The 10,221-nt window shown below is 39.0% G+C and overlaps 1 protein-coding gene across 4 annotated transcripts in view; it reads right to left on the bottom strand.

The window, feature by feature from the left end:
* Positions 1-9,393, bottom strand: part of kcnq1.2 (potassium voltage-gated channel, KQT-like subfamily, member 1.2) — a 167,752-nt gene extending 158,359 nt beyond the window's left edge. For all 4 annotated transcript variants that reach the window (XM_084933942.1, XM_084933943.1, XM_084933944.1 and 1 more), the window contains exons 1-2: positions 9,193-9,393; positions 6,233-6,905 (exon numbers count right to left, since the gene is read on the bottom strand). In XM_084933942.1, coding sequence (XP_084790068.1) covers positions 6,233-6,726 — 494 coding nt within the window. In that variant the 5' untranslated portion in view covers positions 6,727-6,905; positions 9,193-9,393. The remainder of the gene's footprint in view (positions 1-6,232; positions 6,906-9,192) is intronic.
* Positions 9,394-10,221: the final 828 nt, after the last annotated feature.

The following is a 10,221-nucleotide window of genomic DNA, read 5'->3' as shown; positions in this document are numbered from 1 at the left end:
CTGATGATCAGTTAATCAAGTGCATTTGATTAGCAGCACCTGGTAAACTCTTACCCTGGCAACCAACTTACCCACTTAATCCTGTCATATTTAGTTTTCCACACACACGGCTTCTGCATTTTGCTTAGTTTTTGTAAAATAAAAAATGACATGGTGTAATATGTCATCTACTTGTTAATCCAAGGTTGCATTTACCTGATTTTAAGAACTGATGAGGACCAGAGACCTTAGAATTAAAAGAGAAACGCCCTCTTTTTTACAATGACACCCTGAGTAAAAGTTCAAACAAGAGATCAATTTGTAAAAACTGATATTTAAACAGGTAGTTTAGGTTATACTCTAATTTTGTTTGCTGTAATGTTTTAAACTCCCAAAAAAGTTTCCAAATTTAAACACTAATTATGCTGTTATGATTATTATGAATGATTGGCAAACTTGTGAAAATGTAACCCAATTTCCAGACTAAAGTTTCTCTTTAAATGTCCATATTTCCTAAATCCATGAACCAATCAGGTGTCCACCTATAACATGGGCTCAAGAGTCAATATTGAAGTGAAAATGCAGGGGACAGCCTAAAAGAGGAACACAGGATATCACAGTGGACTATTTAACCTAAAAAGGCAGAAGAATACAGGTGAAATCAGTAAGGGCGAGGACGGCGATCACACAGGAGGAAAAACTAAAAAGGAAAAGGAAACACCACAGAAAGCTGGCTTTCACAGTAAAACAGGAAATAACCAAAAGACAAACACTAAACTCAGAAACAAGAAGAGTGAAACTACAAATGATAACAAAGACGGAAAAAGACACTGACAGAAATACAACACAGCATTTTGGCTTGGTTGTTTTGTATTTTATCCGAGGTTGTATTTAGATTGTTTCAAGATGTCCTGATGTCCAGATTATTTTTACTATGTCACATTAAATAAACTCTTAGAATTGATAGAGACTGCTTTCTTTTTACCTTCACTGTAGGTGCTTTTTAATGCTTTTTTAGCATCTAAGGTCTGCATTTGCCTGTAACCACAGAGTCTCAGACCAACATCACATCTGTGACTTTAGTGAAAAAAACAAAAAACAAAACACCTTAGAGCTAAACAAACATAAATTGCCCTTACCATTCTGCTAGAGAGCACGGTCAGAGAGCCCTCCAAAACCCTCTTTATTAACCCACATGCCCTCCCCATCCCATCCATGGAAGAGCTTAAGGTGGATTACACCACATCAGCCACCGGCCATAAACACGGATATTCTATCCTGGCTTAGTTATCATCTTGTCCATCAAATACTTGGAAAATCGAGAAGAAAAATCTCCTCATAGGCTGGAGCACAAGATCAATCATAGAGAAATAGTTAGAGAAATAGTTCACATGGCCATGTCATTCATAACCAGTATCATGCACCAGTATACAGTTCAACATTGAGACTTCCTCACTTCTTTTTCACATTTATGCTGCTGATGCTAAACAGATTTTTATGTATTTTTCTCTTATCTAAACTCGCTATTTTATGGCAACAAAGCCAATTTTTTTTTTTTTATCAAAAAGGGAAAAAATACATTTATTATTCAGACACAGACTGACATTTAGCTCAGGTTGGTCAGAAGTGCAGGCAGTGAACAGGAAAACCAGGTAAGTGGGAGGGGGACTTGTTACACTGTAACACCTACCAACAGACACACTTCAATTCACAAACATTTCTAGAAAATGGCTCCTGAAATTGGCTGACAGCCGACAGATGCCATCCAGCTTAACTGAGCTCGAGAGACTGCCAAACCAATGGCCGAAAATACCCAAATCCAGGGACGCAATGCTTGTTGCCCCGTGCAAACAAAACTCAGCTATATTCACCGCAAAAAGTGCCTTAAGTCATGAGATAAAAGCTCTGAATAAACTCCCCAGATATTTTATTAGGTATACTTTTTTACTGTTGAGTTGGATCCTGACATCCAAATGCCTTAGCAGAAACTGACCTGGAGCTTCTCCTCTGACCTCTGACCTATGACATCAACAAGGCAGACCAATCCAACCTGGCCCTATGCAACCTGTCCCCTAATGGGTGCCTTTTCTATTGTGTGCCGTTTGATTTTTTTGTATATATCCCTCCTGTTTGTACATAATTCTTCTGCCTGTATATATTTCTTGCATTTGTTGTTTATTCCTGCTGTCTTTCTATTTATATTTTATTCCCGCACATTGGTATGGACCACCCACAATTTGGTTGTACATGTACAATAAAAAGAAAGAATAGAATAGAATAGAATAGAATAGAATAGCCCTAAGAGCCACCATGTTCAGAGTCACTTTGATCGCCTTTCTTCCCATTCTGTTACTAGGTTTAAACTTCAGCAGCTCATCTCCACCATGTCTACATGCCTTCATGCACTGATATGTCTTACATGTGGAACTTTAGATATTAACTGTAGATAAATGAAGGAAAAACTTAACTGAACCTTACATAATGTACATTTAGCATCAGAAGCACCCAAAGTCAAATCCTTAGCTTCTACACCCATTTCAATTGCAAATGTACACACCCAACAATATATTTACTACAAAACACTGTAACAATGTAACTGCTAAACAAGCCACAGACAAAGACAAACATCTAGGTTTCTAGAACCGGGTGTCATTCCCGCTGAATTAGCCGGATCAGGATGTTAAAATGCTGGGTGATCAATCTGTCATGAGGAGGATAATGTATTAAATAATAATAATTTTAAATTATATAATTATTTTCCATGTAAGTAGTTATTGTAGTTAGTAAACAATACTGACTGTTAAAAATAAGCCTATGGATATGTTATTTAAAAAATATCACTAAACTATTAAAAATCGCATCACTTGATGAGCGAAACATGCCCCTAAAGAATTCCCTGAATACACTGGTGTTTTACAGTAAAATGGACATGAGACATACAGTTCACTCCAGTCTAGCAGTAATCTCTCATAAGCAGATACAAGAGTTCTCCGCTCTGCCTGCATAGATAGAGGGGAATGCCTGGAAGCTGAGGATTCACTATAGCCATTTCAATAATCTGTCCAGATATAAAAACACACAACAAAAGCCAGTATTTAAGACAACATCTGGCCTCAGTGCTTTTTTCAAGAAGATAAACAGCTGCAATTCTTCCTCCACCGCAAACTGGTTGGGTTTCGTAAAGCTATTTTTAATCATACGCCAACATTTTTAACACACACATAGGTAGTTAAAAATAAAACGTGGCTTGGATAATAAGTTGATGTCATTTATTTTATAAGTTCAACTTTTTTTTTGTCCAGGTATGTTTGAAAGAAACTGATGGATAAACTCGACTGATAAAAGGACCAAGAGGTATCCAGCTTGGAGTCCGAGAAGGGCATTTAGAAATCATGAGGATATACATGTTTATTCCCTCTGGTTATGTAAAACACTCAGAGGGAGTGGCCCAAACATGGAGTGGATCATTGCCCCAGGTTCTCTGTACACTGGTGAGTGTGTATTGCATAAGACTCTTTTCGGACACATGTCCACGTATGCTGTCTGGGGTCCAAAGGATTTCTGCCCACTTTGACTAACTCGGGCATCATTAGTGTGGCATGTGCCTGCTTGCGTTCCTGTCAGTGTGCTGGGCCCATATTAAATATAACTGTTTATATATTTCATCTAATTATCTAATGATTATGTGAATGTGAATAATTCATAAATTTCTGTAATCCTTCTCTAAAGTTTGTATGACCCAAGTTTACATAGGGCACCTGGAGTTATTATTATTTAATTTTGGCAATAAATTAAAGAAATAAAATCTCATCTATCAGGGCCCATTTTAAATTTCTCTTTAGCCCAACGTGGATAATGAGCTGTGGTAATGTGAAGCCCACAAGTTAAAATCCAGGTAGAGCTTATTTTTTGAACTGTGTTCAGACAAATGCTTTGTGCTACTGTAATAGACCAAATATCTCCGTAAAGCTCACCTTCGCTTCTTTTTAAAACTTTCATTTAAGGATTGCTTGTAAAATGGGTTAAAGTCCTTCAAATAAAAAAAACTATACCTGTTGATCCAAAATCTTAAAGTATTTTTCATAAATGAATAAGCAAAATAAGTCCCTCAAAGTAATGCTTGCGTAGTCCCTTCACCATACTTTCCCTGTGCACGTGAAAGACAGAAAGTACAGTACAGGGACAAGTTGTTCTGCTAAACAGAAGGGGATACAGCACCGGCTCAGGAGACAAACTAACACTGCTTAATGTGTAAATTAAAAGACCTGGAACACAGAATTCTGTGTTGTTCCAGTGAGAAAGAGGAAATTCACAGTACGGATTTAAAACGTGAGACAAGGTGGACAATCACCTGGTCATAAGCAAAGCATTTGGAGGTGCCAACACTTATTAGGTGCTTTCATTACACGTATAGTAACACAAACACCTGTCGTCAACTTAAATGACATTACCAACACTTCAGCTCAGGTAACGCTATCTTTGCTTCACTTGTCTCTTCTTACATAATAATGGAAAAACGGCCCTTCTGAACACGTGATCTCAAGACCATCACTGGTATACTGCAATATCACATCTATAAACGGTCACAAAAATAACTAATATATTCTAGATATTATGAGATTGGTTTTTTTTGTTTGATTGTTTGTTTTTAGATATGGATTTACCAGCATTTTATTCTGCAGTCCACCCAAATTTCAGCATCTGCACATATGCCGATTCGCTGGAAATGTCCCTGACTGCACAATAAAGGCAGTGATGAATTAACTAACTAGCTGCATTGTGTGTGTGCTGTTTGTGTGTATGTCATCTTGATGTAGAGCAGGGCTTTTCAAGCTGACCTATTAGTGCTGTCATGAGTGCTGGATGAGGTCCTTTGTATCGTTGCTCTCCCCTGCCAAATCCGAGAAAAGGGACAAGGGATTGAATGGCCGCCGGCTATAGTCTTCGACACGTAAGAGTTACTTAAAGGAGCGTCAGTGAGGATCGGTTAGAAGGGTTTAATATTGAATGAAGAGCAGTCTCGGGTTCACTGTCACTGTTTGAACTTTAGAGCCTCAATTAAGGACGATCAGCAATGCAAACAGAATCTTTGCACTGTTTCCACTTATCTGTGACCGACAAAACTAATGAGACAGACTAATTCGACTTCTCTTCAAGCACAGCTTTACAGAGGCAGATGAACAGTAGTAAGCTATATATTATATTATATATTATATTATAATCTTATTTGAAATCAACATCAAGCCCAAATGCTGTCATCTCCGCAGACAACTTAAAACCACTCATCAGAATTAAGGTAAAGGAGAAAACATCTTTGAAATACAGAGACTTTATCACTGAGATCACTTTCCCAGATAGCATCGCTTCTATTTTGTTGAGTGGAGGAAGTTAAAATTCTGACTTATTTCTATTTTCCTTCAATGTGGTCTAAATCGTTGCCTTGTATTTGTGACATGTGCAAAGACAATAAAGTTGAATTCTATTCTATTCTATTCTATTATATCTATGGACTCGGTGTGTGATGTGATGCCGGGCTCCTGAATAAATTTGAGTTCCACAGTTTCTAATCTTACCACTTCTGTTTTAAGTAAGCTAACTGCAGATTTTTATTTTCTTGTGACAGCTGAATAAGTGGAAGAAAATCGATGGATGAAGCTTTATTATAATATTTCAATTACTATTCAAAGGAATTCATTTTATTTTCTAGAGTACCTGACATGGGTCAGACAAAACATGCTTATGCAGCACAGCATAAAAAACTCTGCTTTTATGGATGAGTTCATTTCATCTGTTGACAAAACAAAGAGCAGAAAAGACCTGGCAACTCAGAACCAGACGTGCGATTAGCCAGATCACATTGACCTGATTCTGCTGGGCTTTCTTAAAACAACCACCGACACACAGCAGGCCTAAAGACACTGCTCCTCCTGCTACCGGGAACCAGAGCCTATAACTGGAAGAAGAAGCGCTAGATGTAATTAACAAGAGAGTGTCTGGAGCTAATGAAATGACACCAGAGTCTGTTTCGTGAATCTTCTAACACTTCTGTGAAAGTTTGTACATCGTCACCCAGGTAATTTTCATGGGAGCCTATTCTTACTTAACTAGACTTTATTTTTAACCTTATTCACGTGGATTGAGATTTTGAGCACTCCCAACTCTCTCAGATTACCAACTGTACCTAACACAAGCTCATCGTCTTCTGCAATCGACTCACTTCGCCTGTGAAGTGTGGACTTAAATCAGTACTCACACAAGGAAGTGGTAGAGGAAGCACTTCAATCCAGCAGGCCTCTCTAGGAAGTTGTAAATATCCCCCTGCATGCTAGTCTTGATGTAAGGGCTGTGGAATTCCTTTTGATGATGACGCAGCCAGCTTGAACGAGGGAGAGGTGGCGGGATGGCGGTGAGAGAGGGCTGGCTCTGTAAAATCTGCAGGGCCGGGTCCTTTGTGTCTGCAGGTGGACAGCAGGGAATGCCTGATCCATTATTCACCGCCGCGGGCTCCGATTCCAGTGAAACAGGAGAGTAGTGGCTCCTGTCAGGTGCAGGGGACCTGAGGGCTGTGCTGCTGGTAGCCGCGCAGGTGGGAGGCGTGAGGCCAACGTCCATCTCCTGGTCCAGGCTGATGCTGGTGCTGGTGCATCCGTTTGGGCTGCAACTTATGAAGGAGCTCCCCAGCCTGCTGCCACAGTCACGCTGCACCCGGCACGTCGCGTGAAAGGAGCGTGTCCGTCTTTCCCCCATGTCGCCTCGCGGGATGGTCCAGTTCAAAGAAGAGGGCCAAAGGGGAATGAAAAGCCTTGGGAAATCCTGATTGTTCTAGCGAAGGGAACAGGGCAGCCAAATTAAAAAACTAGCCAGGCATGGCTAGCTACCTGCTGCTGAGAAGAGTTCTCTTTGCTGGGCTGCATCTGTGTCCATACCTGCAGCAGAAGATGTTACATTAGTCTGAGAGAAAGCCTTATTATAACACTTGTTATTTTAGTGTCGAAAGACAAAATGATAATTGGATGCTGGAAAGGAGAGATACTCTTATAAAAAGCCCTTTTTTGTATTATATCACCTGGATTAAATGATTGACATTGACAGCAAAAACCGAAACATGCTGACTCTAAAAATATTAACAGATTAGAATCTGACAAATACTAAATGTGGTTCCCTTTAGCCTGTTGCTTTTGAACTGTGACCATATGCGGATCAGGGATGTTTGTGCTTAGGGCACTGATGCTGATTAAAGCTTTTCATTGTGTAACTCTAATTGCCCTAGTTTTTGCTCTAAGATGCACCTTCAGAAGGTATAGCGTCATGGCTATTGCTAGTTTTCTTTTCTTTTGTTTGAGACAGAAAGAAAATGAAAGTAAAGAATTCGCAGCAATATTCCTTTTAGCTCTCCCTGCTGCTTAGACCGCTGTGCTGTGACTTGTAAGCTGTGAGCATTATGAAAGTGTAACAGGCACATAATATTCCCAAGACCCGAGCGCACACTAGTTAATGTGGGAGTGACAGGTCAACACACTAGTCCATTTCCACCAGCTCTTTCTGATGGAGATTTTCTACTGTAAAAAAACAGCATCCTGTTAAGAGTATCGCTGATGGGTGTCACAACCTCTCTCCTCTTCCATCTGGAAGGCAATGCAGATGCGCGGTGTGCACTCGGTTACAGTTCAGTTTAAATTCAGAGAAAAAAAAAAACCGCAGTGTGTTTAGCAGCCAGTGACGCAATTAAACTTCTGCTGTCACAATGTCACCTTCAGCGCTGGTTACACAAAGTGTGTCACACCGCAAACGCTTAATCAACGTGCAACCGCCCAAAAATTAGACAGATTAAAGCGCTGGGTGGCTGCAACCACGTGAATGATTATTTTTTTTGCACAGTATTATTATAATTAGGTTATGCTGCATCTATTTATTTTTGCCTTGTCCACTCTCCTGCTGTAGCAATGTGAATTTCTCACCTCTGGGACTAATAAAGAATATCTTATCTTAAAAAAGAGCCCTTCTAACATAAAACTAATTTATGCTAAATGACTCTTCATGAGAGGTTGGTGGATGTTCCAAATATTGACAGTATTGATACAGATGTGTATTGTTATCAGATTGATACTATTGTAATAGGATTAATACCAAAGTGCTTTAGAGGCAGGCATTTTTATATTCCAGGTCTCCAAAAAACACAGTTTCAAAATACCTGAAAAGCTCAAAAGGGTGTTTTCTTGTACTAACTAATAATTTTGGAAATTAATTTACTCATTTAAAGGTCATTAAAATGTGTTCAGAATTTGAGGATGATCCAGCTCATAAATCATGTTCTCCCCTAAATAAGCTGCCTTTTTTAAAGTATAGATACTGGTATTGGCAATACTCTCCCTGTATTTACTTGGTATCACACCGATACCAGAATTTGCAGTATTTACAGCACTACTCTTCATCACTTTAGGCCAGCACATGTTGATGTAAGCATTATGGAAGTCACTGATTACAGATCTTTTAACTCTACACGAAGAAGGATCTACAGGACAGTTAGTAAGCTGTGTTGTCCATGTCACAAACAACAACCACCTGTGTGTGCATGGGGGCAAACAACCTAATTCTGGCAAGCCGACAACTTTCCATCTGACCAAATCAAAGCCTCTGCTTGCTATCATATGTACAATTAATGAATGCATAAACAGCGGGTAGGCGATATAGTGTCTTCTCTGGAAAGATACTCAACAAGGCGGTGTGATAGATGACCGGATGTTACCTAAAAGGATCGGAAAAAATAAAGATCTAATTGGAGGCAACGAGCCCCGTCCATATCTGTCCTCGGCTACGGTGGAAGTGATGACAGGAGCCACATGTCTCCCTTTAGATAGAGTTTCTACCTTTAAAAAATGGAAACCAAACAATGAACTGCCAGACATGCATAGGCTGCTGTGGGACTCTACGGTTACAGAGTATTATGTGACTTTCCGTTAAACTGAACCGACCCATGTGGGTGGGCAGGTGGGGGCATATAACAAATCAAATGATAGCGTGTGGGCTTTTAAACATAAAACGCCTCACACTACCTAAAAACCTCCAACCCCCCGTCCATCTGTTAAACATTACTCCTGAAAGCAGCATAAGCGCGTAAATTCTGTTTAAATGAAAGTGATGTCTCCATCACTTAACACTACGCAAACACTGCTGTCCTAAACAACAATGTGAGAATATTGCGTTAGACCTTACCTTTAACTTACACACCACGACTCAAGTTGTTTTCGGGGCACCAAGTTCCTCTTTTTCTGCTTTGTGTCACAGCAAGTTCCAGGTACTCGCTTCCTTCAGGTAGAAATGATGCTCCAGCGCTCAAACACATAAGGAACACCGCAAACACCGGGATGCCACAGTTCTTTAAGCGGCTGCAGTCTGCAGGACTTGTCCCTTTGAAGAGCATCGTCGCTTCTGCCAGGACACGCGATGCCTTTACGGGCGAGAGGAAATCTTAAAATATAATTAAAATATAGTACATATACCAGATTTATCGTTTTTGTAATAAGTTCTCTAACAACCAAGTGACAGTTATAACTTTGTTCTTATTGTTGTTGTGTTAATCCAATCGATATTTCTTCAGTCACTCAGTAAAATAATAGCGATGGCAAACAATCGATCACGTGCTGTCTATATCGAAAGTCACGCCCTCAAATATATTCTGATGCCGAAATAACAAACGCTCAGTTTTCAGTCACATTTTGATTTTACGAACATACCAGGTTATTTCATAAATGAACTGCTTGTTCAGGTGTGCTGGGGGTAATATTCAAAGCATATTTTAATGTTGTGAAAGGCTAATGTATTTTATTAGCATATTGTTACAATTAACCACCGTCACATGTTGTTTTTTCCAATTAAAAAAGAAGAAGAAGAAGCAAATCTAGTTATGGTAATGAAGAGAACAACCAAGAGAATTAGTTTTTACTCAGAGGCACCAGAACAGGTTCATGAAGTCATAAACTTTACTACATATTTTGAATGTGACAGCATGACCACAAAGTGACGAATATGACGAAATTAGTTGCCCTTTAATCGTCATTTGAGTTAGAATAAACATTTATTAATACCTCATTAAATTAAATACAAATTTGATTTTTAATTATTTTATTTATTTAGATATTACTATAGTAATGTATTCTCCAATATTTTAATTTAAAACAAAGCAAAGATGAATTTTAAATACTTTTAAATGAATTATTAACCAGTTAATAGATACTTAAAAAC

Source organism: Perissodus microlepis, chromosome 7 (genome assembly GCF_051167445.1).
Source record: "Perissodus microlepis isolate ML-2025 ecotype Zambia chromosome 7, ASM5116744v1, whole genome shotgun sequence".
Classification (NCBI taxonomy): domain Eukaryota; kingdom Metazoa; phylum Chordata; class Actinopteri; order Cichliformes; family Cichlidae; genus Perissodus; species Perissodus microlepis.
Note: the sequence above shows the minus strand (reverse complement) of the source record. Positions and strands in the feature narration are given on the sequence as shown.